Genomic DNA, 15,307 nt, shown 5'->3' on the forward strand with positions numbered 1-15,307 from the left:
TAAATTGTAGTAGTGATTAAGACCTCGGGCGCTGTGGTAATAAAGACCATACAGGAAACCTCGTAAATCCAAGATTCCATCAGATAAACGCAGGACTACAAAGCTCACTCTCACCATGTCGTCAACCATTGCTACGCCGGCTTCCTATTCTTCACTACTTTTCAGAGACATCGCCATCTCTCACGTACCAGCGGATTCACCTACAGCTACAAAGGTACTTGTTGTAGCTTTCAATCGTCCGGAAAATCACAATGCTGTCACCGAGAACCTCCTTACGGAGCTTGAAACGGCCTATCGAGTTATCGACCAGGATGAACGAGTTCGAGCTATCGTCCTGACTGGTACAGGCAAGGCATTCTGTGCCGGAGCCGATCTACAGGTTGGATTTACTCCGCTCATGGCTCATAAGGAAAGTGAAGAGTCAATCTCCAAGTATAGAGATCAGTACGTACTTACACGACAGACTAGCCTATCCGTGTGCTAACACATGCTAAGGGGCGGACGAGTCGCTCTGGCCATGGCTGACTGTACCAAACCCACTATTGTCGCTATCAACGGATCTGCAGCAGGCTTTGGATTTACTATTACTTTCCCCGCCGCTATTCGTGTGGCTTGGTCGGGAGCTAAACTTGCTCTACCTTTCGCACGCCTGGGCCTTACCCTTGAGTCTTGCAGTGCCTTTTTCCTTCCTCGACTAATCGGTCTAGCGAAGGCAACGCATATCTCTACTACTGGTGCAACATATCTGGCCTCAGACCCGCTTGTCAGCCCACTATTCTCAAAGCTTCTTCCAACTCCAAAAGAGACTGTGGACTATGCCGTGAGGCTTGCAGAAGAAATTGCAGAGAATACCTCGATAACCAGCACCAAGCTGATGAGGGACTTGTTGCTGCACGGCCCCGATACTCCAGAAGAAATGCATGTTTTGGATTCACAGGTGTTTATATCTGTCGTCGGGTCGAAAGATAATTTGACTGGCATCAATAATGCCAGAAAGAACAAAAAGTCAGAGTTCTGCGGAGACTTTGACCGAGAGTCTGTACCTGTCTGGCCATGGTGGAAGCCCACAAACGGTGGTCTTCCAAATGCAAAACTCTGAAATTTTGGAGGCCTAAAGACGGTAATGCATCATTCGATACCGAGAGTACACATCTACTCCATCAATCGGGTATGATTGAGCGAGCTGGGGATTTTCGAGCAGCTTTTTGTAGATACAGCGGGTCGTTCATAGCGGGAAACGGTTTTTATAGCTCCTGGCTGCTTGGAAGGATGGTTAAGATATTTACAAAAAGTCTCATATGGTCGCAAAATTTATGATTGACTGCAGCTAGGGCTTAGCCGCTAGGGGCTTATAAACCCTCTCATTTGTAGCGCTTTTTCAATCGCAGTTCTTTCCCTGCTTCTAGTGCTTATGTCACCTGTCACTTAATCGTGGAGTTATATGAAGGAATCGTGCGACTTGGGGTATTATCCATAGACCCGACAAAATGGTGACCAGTAGCGTGGAATGGGAGAGAGCACGCGATTCCACTGCCAATCCACCACACCACGAAGTCTCCGAGGAGGGAGGAAGTTTACCAATGATGGGCCCTACACAGCTAGACTACAACCACGATAGAAATCCTTCATCCAGTTATTGTGCTTGTTCTGTCTCACCCGCCATGTCTCTGACTAATCCGCGACGGGTCAGGTCCTCTATTGTTGACCTATACTGATTAAACTATTTGTGGAGGAGTTTAGTCTTGTGAAATTACATCTTGAGAAGATTGATCGATCGGATGCAAGATGTGGTAAGGAGAATAGCATCGCTGCTGATGTCGGTGATATTTACAACAACAATTGGCCCCCCCGAAGCACAGACCTTCAACTCTTCTAGGCTCGACGCCATGAGAAATCGCTCATACCTAGCCAGCTTGCGAGTCTGGTCTAGGTATCTATCAAATTGACGAGCTACGTCTCCGCGTCCACGTAGGATTCCAGTTGCTGCAAGTCCGGGCGTCAACTTGATAAGTTCAGATGCTTCGGATCGCAAATTCTGGAACTCCTCAGCTAACTCGGGGTTGCCTTGCCGTAGTGAAGATAGATTATCCCAACCATCAATTAGGTACCTACGGTCAAGCCATGCGCTTTGTGATGTTTTTCCACATGTCAGATTGGTGCTATTAGAGTTAGGCAGCAGCATTAAATGGAGGCTCGGTTTGGGTAAGACTGTAGATCCTCCTGGAGATTCAGTGGAGTATAGTAGCAGGAACTTACACGGGCTTTCAAATCTTCGCTTTAGCACAGGTAACCAACCATTTAGACGTCACAATTTACATACTATAAAAACTTAAATAAATTAAAACTCAACTTAGTTATCAGCCTTCTCTAATTACAGGCACTATATAATTAGTCGGTTTTACAATTAAAGGAATAGATGCCAGGGGTAGCGTTGGCATTTAGTGAAAACTCTAAACCACTGATAATCCTTGCGGGGCATTTGCAATTGCCGATGATACTTCTTTTACGTGACAAGCAAATCATTCTAGCTATAGCTGGAAGATAGAGCGCTGCTATAAAAGAAGCGTTAACCGCACTTAAAGATATATTACTCCAGCAGAAAATTCACATCATCTCACTATTCTTTTACCAACACTTATCGTAAACTCCTACCTCCATCGCTATGAAGCTCAACAACATCTTGGGTCTTTCTGCGCTTGTGTCAGTGGCACAGGCTGCACCTACTGAAATCGAAGGCGGCCAGTTGTTGCGCGCTGTACGTTCTCTCCCCAAAAACATCGAAGAGCTGATCTAACCCTGACTTGCAGCGTGACGTAAACACTTGCAGGGCACCCGGCCAGCATCGATGCGCAGTCATTGTTTGGGCCAGTCTTGCAACACTTGGCCTCCCCGGAAGTACTGTCGGCGGTTCTGGAGTCAATGTTGTCGATGGCGCCTGTGGCACTATCATTGCTGCTGGCAAGCTTAAACGCGACAGTCCTGGCTTCAGTGCCGACTTTACCACTGCTTACGGGCCTCACTTGTACTTTGGCGCAAACAGTATCGGTCTTCGAAACATCGGCGGTGTCAGGTACCAATACAATGGCAGGAGCTACAAACAGGAGAATTGTTTCAGCACTGCTGGTACGAGCGGAACCATGGCTGTGGATGCTATCCAGTGTAACTTTGACTGTTAAATAAATCATGGCACTGCAGAATAGGCAGTAGCTCTAGTCTTAGCACGTTCACAATACAGTACCTCTTCAATTACTCTTTTATTAAGAGTAAGATAAGCAGTGCAAATATTGTTACTAGAACTAGCTAGCTATAATAGCTCCTTAGAATAGAGTTAATAGTAGCACTTGTGCCATAGGGATTCATAGATCTAAGAGGATTTAAATGACTGTTTCAACTAGTCTATTGGTGTACGATCAATCTAGAGAAAGCGGGCCGTTTTGAGTTTTGAAACACGGGGTGAAACAAATACTTAGCGAACTTGGCAGGCATGTCAGTGGCGAGTCAGAACAAAGTGCGATGCCGTCAGCTTGGAATGGATGAACCTGGAAGTGGAAGGAGGTTTCTTACCGTGCCAAGTTGGTGTCATCTCGCCAAGCCCTGACCACCTCAGTGGGTTATGCTCCGTCCAACCTTACAATTAATTTCTAGCTCGACCCATGCCCTGAAAACAGTGAGAGTGGATAAATGTTAATGAGTCCTACAGACCTTTATGTTGAATGGGAGGTATAAACAGTGAAATTATACCCATTGTAAAATAATACTATCTTGTGGTGAAAAGTACTTAAGAAACCAGGATGAGAAAAACAGGCACTAGGCTATCCCGTTTCCTGATACCTGGATGAGTGGGAACAAATTAAGCAGCCGGTAGCTGGTGCCTCGCACCTGCTGTGCTGCAGGTATACTTGAAGATTCCGTGATTAGGATTCTATAACGGGTTAAAAGGATCGATTAGCATCGGCCGGACGGTCCCATTTATTACTCCTTTGATCAGGCACCACATGGCCTGTGGGTTTTTCATCGGAGAAAATTCCTAATTGAAACAATAACCTCAACCACTATTCCTTTTCAAGTAGGTATTAATGCAAGGTAACAGGCACAACAATCAGATGAAACAAATACACAATCAGACATAGTAAGAGCTAGCCACCATAATTAATTTTTCATCGGACTGTGCCTTTAATCTGCCTGCCGCTTTTGGGGCTTATCTACATTAGTTGAAACGGGCCATACCTTGGATATACACTCAATGTGGAAGGTTACAGAACATAAGCATAGTCCAGGTACATCCCGTGATCTTCTTTTCACAAGTCGCATTGGTCAATTGAACGAAATGAAACGTCAGAAACTTGTATCATCCGTAATGGTCGTATCTATGTCCCGGATCTAGACGATTGCATTTGCACGCCAAGGCTGCACGAAGTACATCCATAATGCAACCACTATCAGAAGGCGTGATATGTAATAAGATCTGAAATATCATATAAACAACTCCGATCCCGAATATTACGGAGTGGGGAAGGAGATCCTCGGCCCCCAGAATTCTCTTCTGATCTTCCTAGCAGCATAGCTTCTCATCATGGCATCACCTTCCGAAAATAGAGGGCCAGAGCTAATGGCTGTTATGGTTGCCTTTTTTACCGCGTCTTTTGTTTCTTGTTTATTGCGGCTTTATGTAAGAACCTTTATAGTCCGTGCGTTGAAACCAGATGACTGGCTTATGACGCTCGCGATGGTACGTTTACCTGTCAATTGTAACGACGATCCGACCAGGACATGAACCTTAATTGATTTTATTCTAGACGACTTTCACCCTGTATTCTGCCTTCTCGATCTACGGTATCACACAGGGCACTGGACAACGCCATCACAATCTGGAGACAGCGCAGATCACTAGAGCTATGATGGTAAAATGTTCGGACCCCAGAGAATCGTACATCCCTAACGTTTGTTTTTGTATAGTCCTTCTGGTTCGGCTATATATGGTACAGCCTAACTATGGTGGCCTGCAAGTTATCAATTGGCCTTTTTCTACTGCAGGTAGTGACTCGCCAACTACACAGGTGGATAATCTATATTACGATGGTCTGCTCTACCATCTCTGGGGCCCTCTTCTTCTTCATTTCTATATTCCAATGCAAACCTATATCCTTTGCTTGGGATAAATACCAGCCAGGGAAATGCATTGACCTTAACGTTGCTATCTCTCTTACGGTTACGTATAGCATCACGGCTGTTATCACCGATCTTATTTTTGCAATACTGCCAGGGTTTATTATCTGGAAGTTGCAGCTTAAGAAGAAGACGAAATACTTTCTCATCCCGCTACTTGCTATGGGCTGTCTGTAAGTGAAACATCTCTCCTGGGTTCTGTTCCTTGCTATTGTACTGATGATAAGTATAGTGCCAGTGTTGCTGTTATCGCGCGATTCCCATACTTGGCGTTGTTTAAAAAACCTGACTTCCTCTGTATGTTGATATGAAGGCTCCCTTTCTTGAAGTGGACTTGGCGCAGTTGGCTGACTTGTTATTGTTAGGGAATACCGTTGATGTTGGAATCTGGTCAGCGATAGAGCAAGGCTTAGCAATAACTGCAACAAGCCTGGCGACTTTGCGACCGTTATTCAAACTGGCAGGATTCCGCCTGGGACTTACTAGCGAACCTTCTTTCAGCCCATCGAGCTATAGATCAACGACACGTACTGCCAGGCAAGAGCAAGGGCAAGGCGGCTTATCGAGTCACGACAGCTATAGACTTCCGTCTATCAAACGTCCACCAGTCGCTCTAGATAGGTCACAAATTAGGTTGAGCCCAGGATCACTGGAAGACGGCCAGAATAGGATTCAGAGGATGACAAGATGGTCAGCTTTGTCTTGGAATTTCATTGACAGCGATAGCAAGGAAGAGCTGCATTGGGCAGGGCGGTACAATGTCCAATCATAGTTCTATCAAATTGTTCTCGTGTTTCTAAAAGATATGTTACCGCTAAACATAAGGGAATCAAATGTAAGGCTTTGTGACAGCTATTCATTAATGTACAACACAATCACGTCTTACACTGTTTCGTGGGACAGCCTTCGACCAGTCTACCACGAAGAGCTTGTTTGTATGCACGCTTTGAATTGCCTCTCAAGATAATTGAAATAATAATTCTTGCAGCTTGCTCTAGTTGAACACAAGCACGCCGTCCTCGTTACTAATGCGGTCATCCAGATTGATGCCTTGTCGCTCCCTGTATCCACCATCGCGCATGGGTAGTTCTGCTGTGAGAGTAGTTCCATCGAGTCGAGCATCCTGAGCCGAGTGCGACCAGTCTGTCATTGAAACACATTAGCCAACGGCACCATGTAAACAGAAGGCGTTAGAGCGTACCTGCGCCATCCCACATGAACCATCCGTCCTGGTTTCCGATAAATTGATCAAGGTCGATCTCAGATTCGCAGGGCTCGCCTTCCATGTTTCTGACTACAGCTTTGAGGATGTGTCCATCGTGGAGATGGTAGCTTTCAGCAGTTGCAGAGAAGGACATGATTAAGTTATGTTTGGCTGAAGAGAAATCGAAAGTGGTGTTGTTGTTAAAAAGACAATCGGTAAGATGTAATTGTCCTTGGCGGGAAGGAATTAAGCTTTATATATGCCATTACAATGGGCCATGTTCTGGGGCTCTCCACCGAGCTAAGGTAGTTAAGTGGTTCCATTATCTACAATAACATCTTACCGCATTTTGGGGCCAATTGCAGTACGCCACGCTCTGGAAGCGTCTCCATAGAAGTCGATGGTCCCTGCGTCTTACATTGTAATATGCCGTTGAGTAGCCGCAGTAACCGGTAGGTGAATATTCAGAGTAAAGTTGTATCTAAAGGTTATCTATGTTAATGCAATAACTAAGGATATCAATCTCGACGGCCCTTGTTGTTGAATCAAGCGATCCCACCATTCTTCCAAGCATTGCCTCTGAAGAGAATGAGAAGATCAATACCAAGCTTCCATACATCCTTACTCCAAAAACCCATCCTCACGTAGCTGCGCAATCTTGCTGTCAGATAGCGCAGGTTTGCCCTTGGCCATCAGCTGTTTCTGGAGCTCTTCCTCCGTAACACGAAGAACTCCTGCACCAAGACCGTGATGCGTACCATCTGGGAGCTCAATGAATGACTCTACGTCTGGACCTCCGATTTCTTCACACTCCTTGGCTTCCCACTTCGTTCCAGTAATGTCAACACCAACAGGAGGGCCACCAGAGCGGGCAGCGGCTGCCTGCTCCTCCGGGCTCAATCGCAGGAATGCCCGCCGAGCGGCCTCTGGATCCCGCTTGAGACTGTCCTCAGTCGCGTTGTTCTCCTTGCTCGCCATTTGAGCACGACCAGCCTTATGAACGGTCAAACCGCTGGTGGAGTTTCCCTTTACAGAGCAGCAGCGATCTTTCAAAGCGTTGAACGAACAGACGCTATATCCACAGACCGCGCCGCCTTGTCTTCGTCCACCGCTTGTTTACAGTACCGTCGGCCCAGATGCTGCGAGTGTGGCCGTTGGGACACTTGTAGCACTTCGCGTATTGCGAGGCACTGAAGGCACGATAACCTCCGGTGCAGTCGGCGCCGTAATAGAATCGGTCGGCGAGGACGGTTTAAGAAAGAAAGAAGTCAAAGATCAAGGTTTTGACTTCGAACAGCATGTTTGGGTGATTGCGGGGTATAAATAGATGCAAAGGTATCTGTAGGTATGACTCAGTCGTCGTAGAGGTGTGACGTTGTGTTTGGATGGGTGGGTGGACTGAGGTATGTCTGATGGTGTGTCGATGTAACGCTTAATATAAGGTAAGACCGGATCTTCTGCCTAACTACCTTTCCATGAGTGACTGAAGCTAAATGAATAAAAGCAGCAAAGGTTATCAGCTCTCATACATGCCGTGATGGTCTCATAGCCCGGAGCCTTTGGTCCAACTCTTCCTCAACCCGCCAGGGGGACCTTTCCGTGCCTCATGGCTTTAGCCTATAGGCCCTGGCTGTTGGTGCAAGGATTCGCAAATCCCTCTCATATTGGCAGGTGGGCAACTACCTCCCCTTCACTGATAATCGTGCTGCATCGTCAGAGCGAATGATCCGAGGACGGGGTAACAATTCCACCAGCTCATGATGCCACCACAGAGAGGCACGCTACGCTATCCCAAAGTACGATGGACCTCACATCACCGTTAGCTACTGGGGTCTCTCTCGGCCATGCAGCCCGCAGCCCTTTGGGAGTCATATGGGTACAAGGGTTTCGTCAACGAATTTACAACCATCCTCCAGTCTATTCATCGGCCGAGCTGGGCCGGATACTCACCCAATTGGGTATCCAAGATATCACAGTTAATCTTAGGACCGTGAAGGCAAAGGCGACGCATTTGATTAACGTTTAGCCGATCTAGTCTCGGTTAAAGCATGTTGTTGCGTACCGAAACTTTTAAAGTCGTGTCGTTTAAGACGTAAAGGTGTTGCGATCATGTATGCAGCCCAACTGGTTAATCGCCGACACAGCCTTGGAAGCAAAATGAAGAGAAGAGAAAAGTCTGGCGAAGCGGAACGCTGTGCCTAAGCCGGGCGAGGACCAACAGCATAATGGTACATTGTGGGGCATGGTTAATCGTTTTGTATCCAATCACCTGTGGAGTTCTAAGCACGAAGCAAATGCTTGTGGCGGAGAAGATGAGAGGATGCTTTATACGCTTGTTGGTTACAACTTCGAAGACAGTTCGGATGACTATCATGATATCAAAACTCGGACCGAGAATCTGCTTTTACGCGGGAGAGAAAATCAGCGCCGGGCATCGTGCAAGCCAGTTTGCAACATACTGGATTATTGGGATAGAAGGTTGGAACAATATCCAGGAAATGAGCTCGACCGTCAAATTGACGTTGGAGATGATACTGATGATTACCTCTGCCGAGAATATACATCCGTTCATCAACAGCAAGTTCCCAGAAGGAATACTCCAACCTCAAGTGAAGACTACCCTATATCGGCTCTTTTCACACTACCGCGAAAGCTTATCTAGAGTTCCACTCGGATCAATATCTGCGTATCCACCCAATCATACGAGCTTTACCGGACATCCGAATCAACAAGGGACCCATGTCGAATAGAGAGCTGTTGGTTCAACAAAGTCTGTTGGTTCTAACAATATCGCGCGATTGAACCATACGTCGGAAAACAGGGCCATCTCGACCGGATAAGCGGCACGTTTGCGTTCATTGCTGTAAAAACCCTCTTCATAGTTTTCAAGTATCCAGCATTTGTTTCCTTTTCACCATCGTAAGATCTCAATCATCCTGGAACAGACTGCTACGAAATACAACCAATTTTTCTAAGAAGCAAAATCCTTTGTCACCACAATGACTTCCACTATCCAGTCCGAAACACCTTTCCTCGATAACTTCATCCAGGCATCATCCGGATATCTTATTCCCGTCGCTTGCTTGGCAGCCAACCTCGCTGCCTACCTCAACAAAGATGAAACCAAGCCTTATGAAATTCTTGGCCTTAACGTCTTTGCCAACCTTTTCCTCCTCTATACCCACCTCCGAGGTGATCTAGTCACTCCTTACGGCCGGAGCAGCGATGAGCGACGTGGTGGCGCTGTAAAATCTGGAAGATTTTGAGCCTGAAGATCCCGCGCTTGAGAAGAGGAGGAACATCAGGGTCAGTGCCCCCTATCCGCGTATTGTGTAAATCTAACAGTTTCAAAGGTTTGCGAGAGAAGCCTCGCTGCTAACGAGAATGAACAGGTCGCCTGAGGTGGCATGTGGCTGTTTCGTGTTTAAGATACGCTATTCTGAACGGATTTACAGAGTCTCCATAGTTTGAAACAATGCTATTGGATAGCGAATGCAAGTAGAACATTCTCCTGATATCTAATGCCAAGTCCTATCCAGATGTGAGATGTACCCTTGTCTTGCTCTCACCCACCACAACCTTGCACTCCCCAGCCACCTCTTCTCATTGAGTGATCTTTACGCGAACATCATCCTTCGGACGCGGCAAAGTAGGCAATTCCATTCACCTCAAAGCAGGACTCCGAGGGATCGAGCGTCCTGATTATTTGTAGTATTGTCGAGAGGTTCTGATTTAGACAACTTTGGTTGTTGACGAGAGGGCATCCTTCGTCCGTTGGAATATGTTGGGACTCAACTTTTATGGTGTAGGGGTCTCGTTCGACAAAGCGGCGGTGATCGGGGAAGCCTGTGGGGGATATCGAGAGCTGCCACCAGTCGTACCGAGGGATCATAGCAATAGCAGCTGACGAGCCTGCTGCCAGACCCAAAAGCGAAAATAGGAAGATCATTGCAGCGGTAATGGCATTAAAGAATTGTTTCCCAGTAGCATTCACCGCTGGGGACTAATTCTCGGCTGGTAAGATATTGTAGCGAAAAGCCGATGTTGAATGGCGATAAGAGAAAGCCCAGTGGGACGCCGTTCCTACCGAGAAGCCCTTAGCGGATTATGTGCAGGAGGACGTCGGTCAAGGAGATCAGGATTAAGCTCTCCTGCGTCTTGGCGGCGAACTGAAGAGCGGCCATTTCCTTGATGTTAGGATGAGACGGGGACCAGTGGAGATTTATAACGTGAAGGGTCAGGAGAGTTGACGTTACCAGCATTGCTGGAAGGTGGAAGAGAGTAATAAGATAATACTAGGGATTAATTATCAGGATTGGATCTTTCCTTACTTTACTAAATACTACTGGTATCAGCACCTAGTACTAGTTTTCTAGTTATGGAAATCAAACTGGTAATCATGATCTCGTGGAAAAGGAAATATTCTGATATCAAATGGCTATTATTTCTGTATCGTGATCACCATACTTATACAAAGCTCCATCTTCTCAGTTGTTTCCGCGAATTCACCCACTCTGTTTACCAGCGCTCAACCACAGCATGGTGTACCGGGCTTGTACATAGTGACGTATTGCGCGGGCTTGGCCGTCCTTCACAATCTTGTAGATCGTCGCTGCTCAATATATTTGCATCATGGCAGCAAATAGAACCAGTCCAAAAACACCGCCAGTAATCCTCGGATATACGTCTAGTACTGACACAGATCTGTCACTGTCTAGATCAGACTGGCCGTTACCCTTTTCGATCGTATCGTCCTTGACATCGTTCGCAGCATTGATTTCACTAGTACGCGTAAGCCTCACATTCTGCACTCTCAAGACACTTTCATTTCCAGACATACTCTCGCGTACAATGTTTCTCGAGATCTCTATTGATTCCAATCGCGGATGGTGGATCCGAACACAGTCCGGGGTAATCGTCTACGCACAACAGCCACCACTCTTTGTAGGGTCCCTGGCCCGTACAAACGGTGGATGCGCTGCAGCACGTAGGGAAACACTTGTCTTTGAGGCGTGTGGCACCCGCTCCGTCGCACAGACAGGTATGGAAGTCGGAACTGGACTCACCACCACACGTGTCAGAAACTAGGCTGTCAAGACAGGTCCTACATTCCGGGCGGTTGGTATCATTTGCCCAAGGGAAGACCGTATTCTCTGCCAGGGCTGGGACGGCACCGGCAAGGATGATAGGCAAGATTGCAGTTAAAAGTTGCATCGCGGATACACGAAAGACTTGCGATAAAAAGAAAGGGGAATTTTTATTGAACGAGTAAGTACTCTGAGGATAAATTAGTAGTATTGAAGCCGGTCCTCGCTGGACGTTTTTATCTTATTTATGGTTCGAAGCAGTCCTGTTAATTTTGTCTCAGCCTCAAGCCATTAATTTCTTCCTGGCGCTTAGCATGTCTTGGCTTGCATATGTAGCCTCAGCTCCTCATTAAGTACAGGGAAGAAGAGAGGGAAAAGAAAAAACTTCCCAATTGCATTATACCTGACGAGTTGACAAGATAGCTGTTTATTTGTTAGAGGTCCCTCTCTCTAGCGCGTAGCTATATTTGGCATCATCGCGCATGCTAGTAAGTCTTCCAGGTAATGGATTTTCCTAATCAGCGCTTGATATGACTGAGGCGCTCTAGCATTTGCATAGCTAAGCGTTAATTGGTGAAAAATGTAGGGTACACGTGACGTAACCGCGGGGGTCGTAACAAAAATGTGCTGGTCTTAAACAAAAAGAGTCTTGTGATTTTTATCTGCCCTGCCTTGACCCGTAACTCGTTCTGCCAATAAGAAACCCCGCTCTCGGCATTCTGACGCTTACTAATAGATATGACGTATCCGTGGGTTCACAGAATAAAGAAATATATTGTACAGTATACAACCCAGTCTATTTATATCAGCCTTTTAGCAATATGGACTGAACTATAATGAGAGGTAAGTAACTATATTATAAAGAAGGCGTAAAGAGCTATAATCTTAAATATATCTCTACATTTATACCTTATTACTATATAATTACTAATTCTTCAATTTTAAGGTAGTAAATACTGGTCAATTCAGGCCTAGTTTTGTCCATTTCGGAACCTTGCAACCCGTAATGGGAGGTCAATGTGGCGGGCATGAGGCTTGAAACTCCTATGCTCATTGGCTTAGTTCCTTTTCTGCGTACTTGCATAGCCACAGTAGGTGCACCGCTAGGCAAACTGGAGTCTGCGGCCTGGCTGTACCTTTATCTTTGAGTCGCGCCTCCAAACCGCGACTAGCCTCCCTCCGCGTCTTCCATTTCAATTACTCTGAAATACTACCGGCCAGATAATATCGCGCAAATGCCGACATATACGCTCAGCCTACCATCACGAGATTGCAGTCATTGGAGTGATTTGGCCCAGAATGAAATCGACTACACCTCCCTCCGGCGAAAAGCTGAGAAATGCGAGTCGTGCCGTATACTTCTGGAATGTATTCGCACCATGCATCTGTCTCGCGACGAAACAGCGATCTCTGGGCCAATAAGTCCCACGGGAACTGACTTGAATGAGAGTCCAGGGGGTTTTGCAATGCTCCTACTTCGTATTCTCCGAAAACTATGCTCCGGTATCTATTTCTCACTGAAGTTTGTGAAGGACCTGGGTTGGGTGATTATACTCGCGGGCGGATTGATCATCGTCCCGCTCCCTTATCCAGTTGTTATGTGCTGTTTGGGTTGTTTATGTATGTGCTGTTGCTGTTGTCTTTCTGATCTGGTACCGGAGCCCCGGAGCCCACACTCGGTCGCTCGAGCAATATATCGGGAATTGAGACAAACGCTGCGCGACCTTGTCGGGGATGGCTATGATGGAGATGAAGGTGGCCATCTGAGGGAGGCGATCTCGTTGCCAACAGACTCAGTTGAGCAAGCGTTCTCAACTGTAGGAGTCGGCGGCCGGACATGTTCTTTCAAGATACGAAGGTTAGCAGGACCAACGGCGCTCCAACTCACAAACGGCTGTTCAGCTATCATACTCGAATCATGTCGTGGGGACGACAAATTGCAGTGCATATTCTACCGCCATACATATCGTCCTCGGGGACCGATTGGGGCTATAGTCCACTACTGCAGATTGAAGTTGTATCGGCCGATGAATCACCCAACGCACTTCTTACTACTTCTCGGAGGCAGATTGTGTGTTACGCAATGTAAGCCTCTAAGGAACTGAATATGTTCCCACCTGACGTATTATAGGGAATAGCGAACGTCATCGCTTCGAGTATGCTCGGAATTGGTTAGGCGACAGCGTATCGAAGGGACCTGGTCAGGTCTACCATCCCTCGCCATCGATCAAAAATGACGAGTCATCAGCACTTCCCTTGCCTACCCGATTACTCGATATCGGAAGCCCAAAAAGGGTTTCGCGAATGAAGATCTCTCGACTACGCAACCAGATGGAAACGGCATCAATCAAGTTATGGACAACTTCGGCCGAATCAAGCGGTCAATATATTGCACTCAGCCACCGTTGGGGCAACGACGAAAGATGCAAATTGACAAAAGATAAGATCACAACATTCCATGAGGGCATCTCGTTTTCGTCTCTGCCCAAGACCTACCAAGATGCAATGATAATTGCCAGAAGACTGGGGTATAGATACATTTGGATAGACGCTTTATGTATCGTGCAAGACGATCCCGATGATTGGTTAAGGGAGTCGATTCGCATGGCGGCTGTATATCATCATGCTGCTTGCACCATTGCCGCCCACACCTCCCGCCACAGCGACTCGGGATTTCTGGACGACGCACTAAACCCGGTACCTACCTTCCAAGTCAGGTCAAAGGACGACAGAAGCCGCTATATCTCTAATCTGACACTCGCAAGTGACTTCTATGATCAGGTGACTAGAAGCTTTCTCAGCCAGAGAGGATGGGTTTTTCAAGAACGAGTTCTCTCTCGACGCATTCTGCACTTTGTCAAACACCATATCTTCTTTGAGAATGAATCTGGTGTTACAGCTGATGACCTAGGTGGTACTGGAGTACCTGTTGCCCACGCATGGACAGAGCACAAGTTGAATATAAACGATTCCTTCCGAGGATCCGCGTACTGGTATAGCCTTGTTGAACGGTACAGTGCCTGTTCTCTCACTTTTGACAAAGACCGACTCCCCGCCATAGCCAGCCTGGCAAAAGAGTTTTGCAAGAACAGCAAAACAGGTCCATATCTATTCGGCCTCTGGGAAAGTTCCTTACACTTGGGGCTCTTGTGGATCGATGCCTCTGGAACCTGTTTGGGTATAGCTCCCGGAGGTGCCCAGGATCTACCGCCGTCGTGGTCTTGGGCTCGCTGCAAAGGAAAAGTCATATACCCACAAATGCTGTCTGATTCTTTTGCAAAGGCCGGCTTTAAATTTGTGGAAGACAAGGCCTCCGAAGAGCAGTCGGATGCAGCGTTCCACGGCATATCTGCACGACAACGGACTCTATCCCTGAAAGGTCTGGTGTTGGACCTCCACAAAGCCTCAGCGACCAAAAACAATCAGCCAATCGGTTCTCCGTTCTTCGACCCCCCAGTCCGCCATCTGTATAGACTTGTTTCGAGTGAGGGAACGTTTGGCTCATGGGTGGCGCTTGATGGCCCGCAGCAAGCTGCTCACTATTTCCGCAAGCTGTCATGTCTTCTGGTCTGTTCCCATCATACAACAGATAATGACTTTGTGTACCGCCACCACAAGAAGTACTATTTCCTTCTCTTAGAGGAGACAGACAATGCGTCGGCCTATCGCAGAGTCGGTATAGGGGTTACAACAAGCTATTTGTGGACAGATGAGAGAATAATTAATATCCGATAGACTACAGTCAGGGGTAATGTAAATAAATGCTAAATATAGTATTAATAAGTCTCTGCGTGTACCTGTATTTAGAGGACAGGTATTGGATTACTTGGATAAAGCCTTCTTAAAGTCC

At 46.9% G+C, this 15,307-nt stretch overlaps 9 protein-coding genes across 9 annotated transcripts; 5 read left to right on the plus strand and 4 right to left on the minus strand.

The window, feature by feature from the left end:
• Positions 1–12: 12 nt before the first annotated feature.
• Positions 13–1,373, plus strand: B0J16DRAFT_288213 (enoyl-CoA hydratase/isomerase family protein). The gene is made up of 2 exons (XM_046124162.1): positions 13–444; positions 496–1,373. The coding sequence occupies exons 1-2, from the start codon at positions 116–118 to the stop codon at positions 1,097–1,099; spliced, it is 933 nt and encodes a 310-aa protein (XP_045983861.1). The 5' UTR covers positions 13–115; the 3' UTR covers positions 1,100–1,373.
• Positions 1,374–2,662: 1,289 nt separating this feature from the next.
• B0J16DRAFT_320976 (uncharacterized protein) lies at positions 2,663–3,176 on the plus strand (the record flags this gene model as incomplete). The annotated part of the gene is made up of 2 exons (XM_046125607.1): positions 2,663–2,755; positions 2,808–3,176. 2 exons carry the CDS (start codon positions 2,663–2,665, stop codon positions 3,174–3,176), a joined length of 462 nt encoding a protein of 153 aa, XP_045983862.1.
• Positions 3,177–4,573: 1,397 nt separating this feature from the next.
• Positions 4,574–5,938, plus strand: B0J16DRAFT_267670 (uncharacterized protein; the record flags this gene model as incomplete). Its single annotated transcript, XM_046123453.1, has 5 exons — positions 4,574–4,729; positions 4,797–4,901; positions 4,957–5,339; positions 5,399–5,463; positions 5,532–5,938. 5 exons carry the CDS (start codon positions 4,574–4,576, stop codon positions 5,936–5,938), a joined length of 1,116 nt encoding a protein of 371 aa, XP_045983863.1.
• On the minus strand, positions 5,891–6,583 carry B0J16DRAFT_372891 (Cyanovirin-N). The gene is made up of 2 exons (XM_046130500.1): positions 6,368–6,583; positions 5,891–6,309 (listed from the first exon to the last, which is right to left on the minus strand). Exons 1-2 carry the CDS (start codon positions 6,522–6,524, stop codon positions 6,161–6,163), a joined length of 306 nt encoding a protein of 101 aa, XP_045983864.1. The 5' UTR covers positions 6,525–6,583; the 3' UTR covers positions 5,891–6,160.
• A 408-nt stretch (positions 6,584–6,991) lies between these two features.
• On the minus strand, positions 6,992–7,348 carry B0J16DRAFT_385267 (uncharacterized protein; the record flags this gene model as incomplete). Its single annotated transcript, XM_046131484.1, has 1 exon — positions 6,992–7,348. One exon carries the CDS (start codon positions 7,346–7,348, stop codon positions 6,992–6,994), a length of 357 nt encoding a protein of 118 aa, XP_045983865.1.
• Positions 7,349–9,369: 2,021 nt separating this feature from the next.
• B0J16DRAFT_415458 (uncharacterized protein) lies at positions 9,370–9,901 on the plus strand (the record flags this gene model as incomplete). Its single annotated transcript, XM_046133528.1, has 2 exons — positions 9,370–9,615; positions 9,724–9,901. The coding sequence occupies 2 exons, from the start codon at positions 9,370–9,372 to the stop codon at positions 9,769–9,771; spliced, it is 294 nt and encodes a 97-aa protein (XP_045983866.1). The 3' UTR covers positions 9,772–9,901.
• Positions 9,902–10,682, minus strand: B0J16DRAFT_343390 (uncharacterized protein). Its single transcript, XM_046128027.1, has one exon. It carries the CDS (start codon positions 10,317–10,319, stop codon positions 9,999–10,001), a length of 321 nt encoding a protein of 106 aa, XP_045983867.1. The 5' UTR covers positions 10,320–10,682; the 3' UTR covers positions 9,902–9,998.
• A 174-nt stretch (positions 10,683–10,856) lies between these two features.
• B0J16DRAFT_343391 (uncharacterized protein) lies at positions 10,857–11,684 on the minus strand. The gene is made up of 2 exons (XM_046128028.1): positions 11,211–11,684; positions 10,857–11,152 (listed from the first exon to the last, which is right to left on the minus strand). The coding sequence occupies exons 1-2, from the start codon at positions 11,582–11,584 to the stop codon at positions 10,987–10,989; spliced, it is 540 nt and encodes a 179-aa protein (XP_045983868.1). The 5' UTR covers positions 11,585–11,684; the 3' UTR covers positions 10,857–10,986.
• A 1,691-nt stretch (positions 11,685–13,375) lies between these two features.
• On the plus strand, positions 13,376–15,192 carry B0J16DRAFT_385269 (heterokaryon incompatibility protein-domain-containing protein; the record flags this gene model as incomplete). Its single annotated transcript, XM_046131485.1, has 2 exons — positions 13,376–13,542; positions 13,596–15,192. 2 exons carry the CDS (start codon positions 13,376–13,378, stop codon positions 15,190–15,192), a joined length of 1,764 nt encoding a protein of 587 aa, XP_045983869.1.
• Between the last annotated feature and the right edge of the window lie 115 nt (positions 15,193–15,307).

Source organism: Fusarium flagelliforme, assembly GCF_020744385.1.
Source record: "Fusarium flagelliforme strain FIESC 12 MPI-CAGE-AA-0113 chromosome Unknown B0J16scaffold_4, whole genome shotgun sequence".
Classification (NCBI taxonomy): Eukaryota; Fungi; Ascomycota; class Sordariomycetes; order Hypocreales; family Nectriaceae; genus Fusarium; species Fusarium flagelliforme.

Coding starts and splice junctions, on each gene's coding strand:
- B0J16DRAFT_343390 (XM_046128027.1), bottom strand. CDS start 10,319: ATGATCTTCCTATTTTCGCTTTTGGGTCTGGCAGCAGGCTCGTCAGCT.
- B0J16DRAFT_343391 (XM_046128028.1), bottom strand. CDS start 11,584: ATGCAACTTTTAACTGCAATCTTGCCTATCATCCTTGCCGGTGCCGTC. Junction 11,153..11,210: donor GAGAAACATTGTACGCGAGA/GTATGTCTGGAA, acceptor TACGCGTACTAG/TGAAATCAATGCTGCGAACG.
- B0J16DRAFT_288213 (XM_046124162.1), top strand. CDS start 116: ATGTCGTCAACCATTGCTACGCCGGCTTCCTATTCTTCACTACTTTTC. Junction 445..495: donor ATCTCCAAGTATAGAGATCA/GTACGTACTTAC, acceptor ACACATGCTAAG/GGGCGGACGAGTCGCTCTGG.
- B0J16DRAFT_372891 (XM_046130500.1), bottom strand. CDS start 6,524: ATGTCCTTCTCTGCAACTGCTGAAAGCTACCATCTCCACGATGGACAC. Junction 6,310..6,367: donor GTTCATGTGGGATGGCGCAG/GTACGCTCTAAC, acceptor TTTCAATGACAG/ACTGGTCGCACTCGGCTCAG.